Genomic DNA, 14,450 nt, shown 5'->3' with positions numbered 1-14,450 from the left:
TTCAAAACACTATTTCTCTCCTTCCACTCCCATCATGCGAGAGGTTAATATAGTTTCTGAATTAAATACATAACACGCATGCAGATATCCAGAAACAATTCCCATTAGAACTACTGCTTTGCACAGGCATCAATTCCCAGGAGCTGCTGGCAAACATCTGTGGCAGAAGCAAAATGTTTCTAAAACAAACCTTTCTCTATTAGCTTGCGCCAAGTATTCATGACCAGATCTGGTAAAGAAATAACCTGCAATTATGATACTTCAATAAGATAGTTCCATCAGCTAAACCCCATCTGAAAATAGATCTGGGATGCAGAAACGGTAACAGAAAATCCCATTTGATAACAAAAAGATTTAAAGAACTATAAGCCGAGATGGAAAAAAAACAGACACACACACACACAAAGCCAGTTGCAGTCTGCTCTCCGCCATGGCCTTATGTGGGATGCTACTGAAGAAAAAAAAACCCCAAGTCTGCAATAAAAAGATTCAGCTCTTCCGTATTTCCAGCAACTTCAAAAGCTCTAATCGCAAATTCACATCCTAAGGCTACTTAACCACTTCTGCTCAGAACACCGGCACAGTCTGTATTTTTAAGTAAGGAGTCCCAAAGATAGCTCAAGACTCATCAATTGCAGAGCTGAGCAAAATAATTGTACTAGTAGCAAAATGGCAATATGAACCTTTGGAGTGCCTGTTTCATGCCAGCAGCGGCTATCACTTATGTTGGATGAGCAGAGAACGCAGCCACAGGGAGAATGCTTGCAGAAGGGGTGGATATTACTCTTGGAAAGCCACAGGGAGCTCTTCCTCTTTCTCACAGCTCTTTCTCCACCGCCTCATGCGATGCCTACACCCACATTAATCACAGCAGCCCAAGCTGTGGCTGAGAACAGCTCTGGCTACTCCTGCAAGTCCCGGCCCACATACATCTAAACCAGGCACCGTGGCCTAGAGTAGGGGGAAAGGCATGCAGATGTAATGAAGCAGCCAAGAAAGAGCATCTCTTATTCCCATCTCAGTGAAGGCATCACATAGCGGCATGCAAACCAGCCCTTGTAATATAGAGAGAAAAAAAGATGATTTGGAGTAATTTTTTTGTTACCACGGCTCTCAGCTAAAGCAGCAAGACCCTGAGCTTGGTTTTCTGCCTCTGATCTGGAGCATTCTCCACCAGTATTAATGCTGAATGGTAACAGCACCGTGGCATTTGTCTGAGCCATTATTATGCATCACTTATTACAGTAGGCTGAAGAGCTGCTCACACAGCTGGAAGTGAAGGCAGCTCGATAGCGTACCTAAAAAAAGCTTGAAGTACTATTGCGAGACTTTTTTTGTTTCTTTTTAAATCACCTGGTTGCACCCAACTGTTCTGAGCTGAAACTGCTTCAGTATCTTTTCTTTCAAGAGCCACTGTAGCTTACAGGACTGAAGCCTAGCGCCAAACTAAGCCAACAAAGAGGCTGGACAAGGCAGAAGCATTTGCCAAGCCGACAGAAGACCCTGTCCCCCGCCATCTCTCCTGCCCAGCAAGCCACTGAGCAGCCTCGTGCCCTTGCTCTCAGCATTATCTTCCAGAGGAAGAGGCTTTCCAAGGGCACATAAGGAGCGACAACCCTCAAGTCTCTCCAACGCGGGCAGCCAGCCAGTAAAGCCATCTCTCTCGGGGGTGGAAAGGGGACGTATAAAACATGCCTCAGCTCTGAGTAAATATTTTACTTCTCAGATTCATGCTGCTTACTTAATCAATCCCCATCATTATTTCAGAGGCCCTACTCAGACACTAAAATTCATTCCCCATGATCTCATTCACACAAAATAAGGATTTTCCAAGTATCCCCATCAGACCCTGACTCCAGGTCAGTGCACTTCATGCCGGAAAAGCTAGAGGCTTATGGTGGGCTGGACACATAACCTGCCCCACGACTGCGGCTGTGCTGAAAACAAGGCAAGGAGGCGGCAGGTTCCCACCATTGTTAACACCAACTGGAGCAACAAGAATTGTCTGAAAGAATTTCCTACTGCAGACAAGGCACCGAGGTGAATCAAACAAATGAAGAGTTCACCAACGTCAAATCCAGTCCCCCATGCACCGCCCAGGTCTGCTGCCCTGATGCAGGCAGCTCAGCCAGGCCAGGCCCAAAGCGCCACACTTGGCAGCTGAAAGCGGGCAAGGAAGCCAAAACCCATGCCCCTGGCCTTCATCTCAGCAGCTCCAGCAGTGCCACCCAAGCCTACAACATAGTCACATCTGCTGGGAGGAGAGTCCGCAGCTCTGCGATGCTCCCTCGGGGATACCCGGCAGCGGGGACACCTCAGCCTTGCAGGTAACTTGGAAAGGCGACCCGTGCCTGGAGCACAACAATCCACTCCCTACCCTAAGGGTCCATCCCTGACCCAACGCCTCCCCAACTTCCCCCCATCTCAGCTCTCTACCTGCAGTAGCTCTTCTCCCACCCAGCCCCACCTTTGTGAGCGAAGACAACTCGGCTAGAAGGAGCACAGAAACACCCCCAGACACCAAGGGTTATCACCTCTCTTAGCGCTCATCTTCTTGTCTGAAATCAGTGGTCACGGGGGCCCTGTTCCACCCAACAACACACACGGACGTGGCCCCACAGCTCTCGCTGACCCCAGTGGGTGTTGGTAGATCTGCCGCTGAGAGAAAGACAAAGCACGTAGATTCTTCAGCTCCGTTAGACCCGCTCTACCTTCTTGTCTCTCTCTTTCGTTCCCTCCCTCCATGGAAACTGGCAGTCTCTCATTACAAGTATTTTTCAAACAGATGGAAGAATACACTGTGCTGTTTTAATCTCTAACATAATGTTTTCCATGGTCCCCACGTAAAATTTGTGTTCCAGCTTCATTTGCCATGTATTTTCGTTTGACTCGGCAGAGAGTATATGTCAGCGTATACATACGAGTAGACATTTAACTTTGCTCCTTTAGCTAGGCCAAACTATGATTCTGCAAACATTTAGCATAAACGAATAAAGAGGCGGGTAGGGAGGCCAGAGCCCTCTTCCATGCTCTGAAGTACTGAGAAACCATCCAGCACTGGTCAAGATGCCAGAAGAGGAAGGGGGTCCCGTATCTAGCACAGCTCAACAGTTTCCTGACTGCAAGTGGCTTATCTCACCCTCAGCCCAGACAGAGCCAGCATAGATGACCAGTTGCATCCTTCCACTCCGACGTATGTTTAAACATACGCATGGCTTTCATCAGTTCAGAGGTCCCGTGGCATCTCCCAGCACCAATCCTGCCAAAACTTTGCTTATGCATGCCTTGACATTTACATACCGAGATCAGTCTCTATTAAGTCAAATGAAATTACAGGCAGTGCATCACACATGTGCCTTCACATCTGTGGGATCAGGGCCTCCAAATGAAAGCTGCCCATCCTACCAAAACACGCCCTTGCTTGGCTACAATTAAACACAGACACTTCAGAGCAGTTCGCTGAAGTTAATTTTTATGCATGCTTTTACAATTAACATAATGTCATATCCTGCCAGGACATAAAAGGTTGTGACTCAGGAATGTTATCTTAGTTTTAAGTCAAAGTGAGTCACTTGTCGTTTCATTCCTTTTCTTTCCCCCTTTCCTTCAATTCTATCCTCATGCTCCCTCCAACGAGATGTGTACCACTCAGGGCCCTTATAAAACATGATGATTATGCTGAAAGCTTGGTAGGCAAACATTCATCAGCCTTGCCTTGCTCTACTGTATAATTAACTATTTCTTCAAACTCCCTACCACCCCCCAGCAACACAACGGCAACATGCAAAGCGGTAGCAGAGAGGATTAGATAAGAAGGGATACAAGACAAAACGCCCCCAACACCTACTGAATATCAGCCCGCTGCCCTTTCTTCTCTTATCACCCCAAGATAAAACAGCTCTTCTCCAAAAAGCACCCACTCTGGAGGATGACTGCTCTGCCCACCAGCGGCTTATGAGGAAGCCGACTGCCCTCACCCTTCCCTCTCCCACACACACATGCTTCTCACGCTGAAGAGTGCTTTTTCTGCATTCAGTCCCACAGGACTCAGCGGCAGAGATATGAATTTAGTTTAACTCGGTGAAACCCTCTGTGGAAGCTGTTTCGCGATTGCTCATGGACTGGGATTAACCAAAAAAGCGAGAGGCTGAGTAGCGGCATCAGTTAAATATAATGACTGAAAAACAAAGCAAAACACACACACCAGAACCAACAGCAACCACGTCTCACAATAAGCCACCTTCCCGAGTCTATTCGCACTGCGAGGCTGCTGCTCTACACAAAGCGAAATAGCTCCACTTGGCAAGATCTTTCAGCCCGCCCAAAAAAACCAGCTGCAGTAGCTTCTTCTTACAGTGAAAGACAAACTTCAATTTCCAAGTACGATTTAGACGTTAAGATCAAGGAATAATTTCAGAAGCAGCTTCACAAACAGCTGGTATAATTTATAGGTATTCTGTTAGCAAACATTAGCTCTTATTTTGCTTAGCAGCATAACTTCCCCACCTCCAGTAACACCATTAACCCCATCTTCATACATTTTCTTTGCCACATCACAGAAACCATTTAGCCCCGCAGATCCATAAGGGCATAATAAATGCTAAAAGAAACTGTCTCATCCTGGTCACATCTTGAACACAGACCATTTTTTTGTTATGAGAAAGAGCCACATTCAAGTCCTCCGCTCGTGGGCAACATCTGTTTTCCTCGCAAGCACTGAAAAAGTTACTGGGAAGATGGTCAAGTCTCTCTCCCTCCCCCGGCCGATGCACAGAAGTGCATTCAGCCTGGTCACGGTGGAGTTTCATTCACGTTTCTGCAAGCTGGATGCGAGAGAGGCTTTTTTTTTTTGTTTTTCCCCGGGAACAGCATCTGTTACTGTTTGTGGGTTTGGGTCTTGGGTTGTTTTTTTTTTTCCTTTTCTCTCTCTCTGAAGGGGAAATCCTTTGTCTTTCTCAACATGGATGTAAAAAACTCCCGGCCACCACATCCCCAAAAAAACGGTCACGCTAGAAGACGCAAAACACACATCGAAAGACTTTCACGCCGGGATTTCCACGGCTGCTGCCCGCCGCAGCCGAGCGCCCAAAGCCTTTCCCCAGGGGCTCCCGGCCCACACAGCCCTCCCCACTCCCCAGTTTCCCCATCCATGGGAATCGGCGGGGCAGAAGCACCCGCGGCAAGCCCGCAAACGCAGCCGCAGCCGCGGCAGGAGCCGCCCGGGCAGCCGCCGGCGTCCGCCCGCCGCCCCGTGCGGCTCAAGGCAAAGGGCTCCGGGGAAGAGCTGCCCGCCGCCGGGCCCGGCTGCAACAAAGAGCCGCGGCCCCTAAAACCGGGGCGTAAAAGTTTTGCGCGCCCCCGACTCCCCGGCCCCGGGAACGGGCACAGGCAGCGGCTCCCCGCTCGCCGCAGCGGCGAGCCCGTCGCCGCCCCCGCCGGCATCGCACCCCCGCGACCCTCCGCATCGCAACCCGGGCACGGCACCCCTACAACCGCCGGCACGGCACCCCCGGCACCGCACCCCTATAGCCCCCAGCAGCGCATGCCGCCGTGCTCGGACAATCCACCCCCGGCACGGCCCTGCAATCCCTCCGTCCTCCGGCACCGCCGTCTCCCACACCGCTCCCCGCCGCCGCACCCACCGCCGGTCTCCCCACGGCCACGGCCATGGCGGTGCAGTGCGCTGCGCTCCCCGGCCCGCCGCCTCCTCTGCGATGCTGCTAAGGCTGCAACATGGCCACCCGGCGGGGAGGGCCCATGCGCAATGCAAAGGGGCCGGACGGCTAGGCGGGATCCCCCCGGCACCGCCCCGGCCCCGCCACGGGCGCCCCGAGAGTAGGCTGGAGCTCGGCGGCTGCGGTCCGGCCACAGCGGTAAATGTAATTAATCCCTCTCTTAGCGAGCCCTCCGGGGCGGGACCGTGCGGCTTTGCCCCACAGCGCGGCTGGGCTGGGGGAGCCCGGCATGCCCGCTCCCCTTCGCCTGAAAGGGTCACTGGCAGCCCCGCAGCGATGGCGGGGACAGCTGAAAGCCAAGAGACCCATCTGCTCCAGGGGCCCTTGCGAAGAGCTGGCCAGGCACGCGTCGGGCAAGGTCCTCCTACTACCAGTTTGGCTAGGAGGGAGGCTGGGGAGGCAGCAAAGAGGGGGCTCGAACAGGAGCTCCAACAGCTGGGGCCAGGTGCCAACAGGAGCTCCCAAACCCCTCGTAGAACGACACAGAGGGCAAAACCAGGCACCCCATTCCTCTTGTTTCTCTTTCAGCTCTCCTCCCTCTGCCAAAGACACCCTTAGCACCCTTTTCAACAAACTGGATATTCCAAACAGCGTGGTGCCCCGTGGCCAAGAGCTCTCCCGCCCCAGCAAGGTCCAACTGACAAAGCGACACTAAGCCTGATACCCCTTTATCTGCAAAGGTAGGAGTCTTAGGTCCAAATTCAACTCCGCTCGCACGTCTTCAATCGAAACGGCAAGGAAAGAAGGGCCCTGCTGGGTCAGGTCCTGCAAAGCAAGAGATAAAACCCCAAAGGGCTACAAAAAATCAGAAGCGTGATTCACCACACACAGGAAGAACTTGCTGAATTACAGACGCATCACAACTGCCCCCTTATGTGAAGAACCACAAAAATCAAAACAAAAAAGCCAAAAGGATAAAAGCTGGGAGCACCTCTTACAAGTAAATGACGCAGGGTAGGAAGTAAATAGACCTCAGGGATACACTTACATTTGTACACCCTTTAACCTAAAGCCTTTACCTTTTCGCTCCAAACACCATTTTTGTACAGCAACAAAGCAGCACATGGCTGTTTGTACAGAGCTACAAAATGCAGATGTCTCCTTCCTCCAGGTCTTTTTAGTGTGTTTTGAAGGACTCAGAAGCTAGTAGTTAAGAGAAGTCACCCACACCTGCTCCAGCAGCCCCCAGAATGAAGAGAAACCAAAGAAAGCACAGGAGCACTACCTGGCACTGCTCTTCCCTGGGGGCTGAGGAGCTGCACCTGGGGCAGCAGCCCTTAACTGGGCACAGCTGCAGCCATCACTAGCAAACCTGCCCCACCAAAAAACACTAATGGAGTTTCTACCAGTAGAAGTGTGCCAGCATAGTTGGCATGGTGCTTTTATTACACTAATGTATTAGGTGTTACTGCTAATATCCCAGGGAGGCTGCTATATTAGCGTAATTTTCTTGCTCTTATAGCAAATTCCTCCTGCACGCAGGGCTCCAGGTGAGGAGGTGCTGAGCGTGCCTGTGCTGGGAAATGTACTCAGACCAGCGCAGCCTCTAGTGGAAACCTGATGATCATATCTAAAGAGTCGCACCTCGAAGCACAAACACAGCTTCCCCTTGTCTGAGTTAGAGGCATGCATGATACTCCTGCATCAGCGTAACCCAACTAACACAAAGATCTTCTGCGTTTGCAAAACCCTAACGTGACTCACCGTGTCCTTCCTTGGCCCGAAGCTGGGAGAGCTGTGGCCAAGTTCTCTCTATGAACCTCATGCATACAGACCTTCCTGGGTATGGCTGATCATGCTGAAAGAGTAGGAGGTAAAAAAACCCCATCAAGACAAAGAAAGGCTCCGCAATCTTTCTAGATCTCTGCTGGTATAGTTCCTTGCAATGCCTACTGTTCAGCGGGAAGAAGCAGACCCCTCGCTCCTGAAAGATTCAGGAACAGCTAACAGATTGCTACCCGTGCAAAGGGGATTGCCAGTCCCTCATTCCAGAGACCCCACGGGAACTGTTTCCTTTTTGGCAAATCTGTTTTGCCTTATTTTGCAGATATGGCACATCAATGCTTTAATAACGTTTTGAGTCAGCTGCAGGGCAATGTATCAGATTACATGGGATGAGAAAATATGCAAGTAGACATAGAACTTGGGTTAACTTACCTCCTGTTTAAAAACAAACACACGTATACAGCCCCCTAAAGGCAACATCTTCCTGCACAACAGTGCAAAGCTACAAGACTAAGTGGTGGGCTTCTTTTTTTTTTTTGAACGTTTAAGTAATGCTTGATCATGCCTCTGTTTTGCAATTAGCACTACTCACAACTTACTCAGATTTCAACCAAAGAACCAAGAGACCTGTCGTGTCCAGAACTCCCAAAGAGGGCGAGACCAGGGTAAATTCAGCCATTTGGAAGACTCCAACAAACAACCAAAAGAGATCAATTTGCAGACAAGGTAAATCATTAGAGCATAAGGGGAAACAAGAGTCTCTTTTTAAACCTCTTACTGTGAAGTAGGCAATGAAGCAACTCCAGGTAGCAGGGCTGCCCTTCTCCTTGCCTGCATGCAGCGTTATACACCCTTAATCCCAAAATGTGATTTGCAGCTCAGGCCGTAAGGGGAGAGACGCGCGCCAGCATTCGGTCTGCCTCTGAATCAACGTGAGCTACTCTTTCAGCAGGCTTCTGCATGTGCCTCCGGAGAGTATCGACAGACAGTCATAACCAAAAGGGTTACAACCACCTGCCGTGTTATTGTCCATCATATGTCCATCAGTAAGCAACACGCTCCCAGCCAGTAGTGACCGTCGATGAGAAGCGTTAGCTTAACCCATTTCACTCGACCAAGCTGTGAGGCTTTTCCAACCTCAGCAACGCCAAAGCATCGGCATGCAGCGCCGGCCTCCGTCCTCCAGGTACTTCAGGTAACGCTCAATGTTACCCAAGTGTGTTTCACTAACTTCAAGAAAAAAGTTTACAGGGTGAGAGCTGACATTTCTCACGAGGAAAACCTGTATTTTCTCAGTCAAAGCAAAGCTTATATGTAGGACAATATCTCTAAGGGTGTTTAAATGAAAATATGACATCACGGAATGCCTCCTGCTTATGCCTTAGTCGGTTACACCAAAACAACACTTTCATAGTACTGTTGTCATTTGCCACTGTTATTTACGTGGATTTTTTATCTTCACAATCTACCCTCCTCTCTTATTTGTGATCACAATTATATCATTATGCTCCATTCATTTAATCTCAACTGCTTCCGCTGAGATCGTGCTGCTATCAAACACAGAGTTGTGACTGCAGTTCAGGGCTCGTCAAAAGAGGGAGAAAGGTATTTACGACTTGAAGAACTGTACCAAAAGCATGTGCAAAATGATAAAATGCTAACGTGAGCCTTACCCTTTCCCCAGCACTGTGCCCTACGCAGATGAACACCGCTCTCCAACAATATACACCGCAGGGAAAACCAAAAGCAGGACGTGGCAGAGCATGTAGTGCAGTTTCTCTTGCTGTACCACACGAGCAACCCAAATCTTGGCACGGTGGAAAACATTTCTGATACATTGCCTAAACTGTAACTTCTAACCTAGAAAATATAAAGTTTCTTTCAGGGCGGCTCCCACCACTCTGGAGGTTACACTTTAGCAGTCCCGCATCTTCAGAGGGGAATTTATCCTGCAAACCAGCATGATAAAGCACTGTGTCAGAAACCAACGGTTCAGAGTCAGAAATCCAAAAGCATGGAGCTCTCTTGCTTTCTTAGTCGAGAGCGGCACTGCCCCATGCATCCACTCTTGCATGTGCTTGCAGGATCTGAACCTTAAAAGTTATCCTAAAGTTTTGCATAACCGAAACAGAAATCGCAAGCCTGTACGCACCATCGATTGCAATCTCTGCCCGGGGTTTGTGAAGGTTGCGTTATACTTCTGCGTTCGCGGTGGGCTAAAGGATATTCTAGCTACCTAGATAACAGGCAGCTAAAAATACTTATGGATACCCGGGAGCCTGTAGTAGAGATGATTTCTGGAGCGTGACTTAGAACCTGATCCAGACCTCTTTAAAGCCCGTGAGCCTATATGAGAGCTCAGTCCCCTCATGCCTCTGTTGCCTGACTGTAGGACGCTAAAACCAGCACACCCTCTCTCCCACCCACTCTTCGCTCCCCAAACTCCTTGGGGCAGAGGCTGCTATTTGTTTGGTGTATACAGGGCACGTTGCCACACAGTGGACGTAAAGATAATACGAGATATAATTTAACTTCAGGAACTCTTGGTATTGGCCTGTGGTTGTCCTACAATCCCACCCACTTGTAATAACAGCTACCCTGAACCACATCACATTTGCGTATATTTAGTGCCAGTGTTCCCAAGTCAGAGAACCACAGGTTGACGGTTCAAGCTGGAAGGCACCTCTGGAGATGGTCTGGTCCAGCCTCTGCTCAGATGGGGTCACACAGAGCAGGACTGCGTCCAGTGGAGCTTTGGACGTCCCTGAGGGTGGAAACCACAACCTCACCAGCCAAGCTGCTCCAGTACTCGACCACCCTCACTGTAAAATAGTTTTTTCTCACGGGCAAACAGAATTTCTTGCATTTTGCCTCGTTGCCATCGCCTTCCGTCTGTTCACAGACATAATGACTGATAAAGTGTTCTTTCTCCTCCCCACACGCCAGCAAATGACCCTCGCGCTTCTCGGAGCACTAGCAAGGCTCCTCCAGTCCCTCTGCCCTGCTGCCCTCCTCCACCGCCGCCGTTTCTCTCCGCCGCCACCCCGGGCAAAAGGCAGCCGGGGTGGGGGGGTAGTGGCCCAGCTATGAAGGAGGAGGAGGAGGAGGCGGAGAGGCCCGGCGCTGCAGGAGGCGGGTTTCCCCGCTGCACCTGGGTACAGCGCCGAGCACCGAGGCGGAGGAGCGAGAGCCGACAAGCCCGAAGCATGGCGCGGGAGCTGAGCCAGGAGGCCGTGCTGGACTTCCTCTGGGGGGCCGGGGGCCGAGCCCCCAACACCGCGCTGCTCCGCCACTTCCAGCGCTTCCTCCGCGACCCGGCGCTGACGGAGCAGCAGCGGCGGGAGCGCCGCGAGCACTTCAAGAGCCTCGTCAATTCGCTGGCCACCGTCCGCCCCTCCGCCGCTCCCGGCGCCTCCAAGGACATCGTCCTCCGCCGCAGGTACCGCGACCTCCTCGATGAGGAGCTGCTGCTGCCGCCGCCGCCGGAGGAACGGCAGGAGGAGGAGCCGCTGTCGCCTCGACGCGACCCCGACCGGCGGCGCGGCCCCCCAGGGGAGGTGGCGGCGAAGGGGCGGCGCGGCGAGGGGCAGCCCCCGAGGGCGGTGGCGGCGGCGGGTGGGGGCTGCGCTGCCCAGGGCCGCGGCGGGCCCTGCTGCGAGTGCCGCCGGGCGCGCCGCGCTGCCGCTCTCCCGCCGGGGCCCGAGGTGCCGCCTGCCCCCGCGCCTCCGCCCCCGTATGGGAGCCGGCCGCTCTCCTCGGGCCCCGGGGCACTTCACACCGAGGGGCTACCCCGCTCTCCGCGCTCGGCGCTGCCCTCGTGTCCTGGGACGCCGAGCCCCGCCGGGCCGCCACGGTCCCGATCGCCGCCGCTGTCCCCCGCCGGGCCGCCCTCTGCTAGACCGTCCCGGTCCCCCCTGCCCACTGGGATGCCCCGACGGAAGGGCCCGACACCCTCGGCAGGCCCAGGGGGGCGGCCCCACGCCGGACCATCCCAGTCCCCGCTGCTGTCCCCCGGCGAGCTGCCGCTATCCCGGTCCTCGCCGCCAACCCTCACCGGGCCACGTCCCTCTCGGTCCCCACCGCCCCTCTCCCGGTCCCTGCAGGCACTCCCTGCCAACCCTTGCCCATCCCCACCGCTTTCACCGGGCCTAGGCTTGCTGCCCTCATCGCAGTCCAGGTCCCTGCAGCACCTCCCCATCCGGCTGCCACCCTCCCCACCGAGGGGATCAAGGGTGCCGGCCCCCAAACGGGGGGGCACTCAAGTCCTGCTGCTGTACCCATACCAAACCCTGCCACTGCCGTCACATCCAGGGGTGCTGCCCCGCAGCAAGCCACCCCCATCCCAATCCCCACCACAGTCCCCTGCCCAGGCATCCCCACTCCAGTCCTTGCTGCCAGCACAGAGCCGCACGGGGCCTCAAACCCCAGGGAACAGCCCCCCAGCACCGCTGCCTGTCTTCAGGAGCATCAGGTGCCAGCTTGCTTTGTTGGAGGCACAGGGCATCCCCTCGTTGCTGCCAGATGACTGCAGGCAGCAGCCCCACACCGTGCCCTCCAAAACCTCCCCCAGGAATGTCGTGAGCCAGGGGCCATCAGTGCCACTGGGCCAGCGGGAGCATGCCTGGCTCGTGGCGGTGTCAGCGGGGTGCTGGGCCCGGGTGCGGGGGCTCTTCCTGGAGGAGCCGGAGCTTGCGCTGCAGCGAGACTTCATGTCAGGCTTCACAGTCCTTCACTGGCTGGCCAAGCACGGTGACGGGCCAGGCCTGCAGGAGCTGGCGGCAGCGGCACGGCAGGCTGGGCTGGCGCTGGACGTGGACGCCCGCTCGGGCTGCGGCTACACTCCGCTACACCTAGCTGCCATACATGGCCACCAGCTTGCCATCAGGGTGCTGGTGCTGCAGCTGGGGTGCCAGGTGCAGGTGCGGGACAGCAGCGGGCGCCGGCCCTGGGAGTATCTGGGCAGTTCCACCTCGGGGGAAATCTGGCAGCTCCTCGAGGCACCCCAAGGCACCATTATGTTCCCCACACAGCCTCTGGCCCGCAGCACATCCTCTGTCAGCAAGGTCCCGCTGTCCGCTGGCAGGGCAGCACTGCCTTCCTGCCTTAGGCCACAGCACGGCCGTGGGGCAGCATCCCACCCAACCAGCAGCAAGAGCGACTGAGAGACAACTCCCTGGCATTCCCTGCCAGTGGAGATGGGACTTTGGTGGCCATCCTGCAAGAGGAAGCCAGGCAGGCACAAAAAAGCTGTGAAACAAATGGAACGTATTGAAGAATGTACTTTTAAATCAATTCAATGAACCGTTGTCTGAGCCTCTCTGCCCTCTTTCCCAGTTCTTGCTTTTCTACCAGTGAGAGGATGCAATGACTCTGCTGGAAGCACATCCGAATCCTGGGGAGGCAAGTCCTATGCACCCCACAGGGCCGACCAGCTGCTGGGTCCCACGACCACCAGCGTTAGTGGGACCAGGGGTTGGGGGTCTCAGACTCCAGTGTGAAGCTCACAGCCTGGCCCCGACCAGGATGGAGTGCTTGCTTTTGCTTACAGCCACAGATTGTTGTTGGTCCTGAGGGTTGCAAAACACTTGTTTACACCGCCTAAATTCTGGGGAGTAGCTAAGGCTGCGTCCCTTTTTAATCCCAGCAGATTAAGGACGAGTACCAATTTTAAAAATGCAGCTGGTCCAGCCTTCTGGCAAGAGCCCTCAGAGAGCGACTGGCTGTGGCAGAAGGCAGCAGCTGGAGAGCCCCGAGTAGAGGAGGGTGTAACACACCCACTCCATTTCTCAGCTGGCCTTGCCCACCAGCCCATGCAGAAAGGAATGCAGGGCAGCACGGCAGCCCTGCTCCTCCCCACGACTGCCCCAGGCTGCCCAGCAGCACCGATACCGCCTCCTCCATCCTGCACCTCCAGTCCCTTTCCTTGCACCGCAGGAATAGGAAGTGGTACCCAAGTTGGGGCTGGAGCCCTGTTCCCACGCCTGGAGATGGAAAGGGCTGCTGCAGGAAGCCGAGCTGGGCAGAAAAGGAACCGTGACACAGTACGAGTCCCCAGCTTGTAGGGGGAAGGCAGTTTCCTAACCAGAGCTGCATTTCCCCACAGACCCCAGCCCCAAATTGCCTCACATATATGATGGGAGTGGGTGGGATTGGGGGTCCAGACACAGGGAGGAGATGTCCAGTTCCATTGTTCTTAAGAGCTTATAACTAGCAAACTGGCTTTAGGAATCTCAGGGGATTATGTGAGATTACTATAATGTACTCTACTCTCTGATTTAGCATAAATGAGCTTCTAAACAGTCAAAAAACACAATAGGTTAATCTCGTACCTAATCTGGCTCTCCTATAGATCCTTTATGAAGGCAGAAAGAGAGCTAAGACACATGAGACAGGGGTACATCACTGCCTAGTTGGTGCTCCTGCTGCAGGGTTACCCCAGACATATAGGACCAGTGGGTGTCAGTGCTTGTAAAACTGGGGCTGCTGGCTCTGCTCCAGCAGGATGCTTCAAGGCAGACCAGTGCAGCAGGTGGGACTGATCGTATATTTGAGGCATGTGCCTAAATGCCTGCAGTTTCGGGGAGGAACGGGAATCAGGGCTGCAGAACCTGACCTTTGCATAACACACATGCTGGGGAATGCCTCGAGTCCTTGCTCAAGCATTAATTGAGGTCTCCACTTGGCTTGGGGTTTATTTGAGGGAGGAACTCTTTCTTGCTCAAGGGAAGATACTCTGCCTGACTCTGTGGCCACAAAAGGTTGTGGCCTTTTTCCAGCCTGATTTTCTCCTTTTACAGGGGAAAGAGCTCAGTAAACCAAGCCAGTATCCAGTGAAGGACCATTCCTCTCCGAGAGGACAACACAAGCTTGAACTCATAAGAAACTCAACACTAATGTGGCCTCTGAGCCATTGGCAGGCATGCCTGGAGGGCCCTCCAGGACTCCCCCGCAGAGGGAGGAATCCTACGTACCTCCCTTCCTCTTAGATCG

At 53.7% G+C, this 14,450-nt stretch overlaps 2 protein-coding genes across 2 annotated transcripts in view; one reads left to right on the top strand and one right to left on the bottom strand.

Moving 5' to 3' along the window:
- SEPTIN11 (septin 11) overlaps positions 1 to 5,669 on the bottom strand; it is a gene marked incomplete at both ends in the record, with an annotated part of 48,561 nt that extends 42,892 nt beyond the window's left edge. The window contains one exon of the mRNA XM_081998726.1: positions 5,643 to 5,669. Within this exon, the coding sequence (XP_081854852.1) occupies positions 5,643 to 5,669 (27 nt within the window). The remainder of the gene's footprint in view (positions 1 to 5,642) is intronic.
- Positions 5,670 to 10,666: 4,997 nt separating this feature from the next.
- Positions 10,667 to 12,622, top strand: SOWAHB (sosondowah ankyrin repeat domain family member B; the record flags this gene model as incomplete). Its single annotated transcript, XM_081999600.1, has 1 exon — positions 10,667 to 12,622. The coding sequence occupies one exon, from the start codon at positions 10,667 to 10,669 to the stop codon at positions 12,620 to 12,622; it is 1,956 nt and encodes a 651-aa protein (XP_081855726.1).
- Between the last annotated feature and the right edge of the window lie 1,828 nt (positions 12,623 to 14,450).

Source organism: Phaethon aethereus (genome assembly GCF_964289735.1).
Source record: "Phaethon aethereus genome assembly, chromosome: 4".
NCBI lineage: Eukaryota > Metazoa > Chordata > Aves > Phaethontiformes > Phaethontidae > Phaethon > Phaethon aethereus.
The sequence above is the reverse complement of the archived record's forward strand: the minus strand, read 5'-3'. Positions and strand labels throughout refer to the sequence as shown.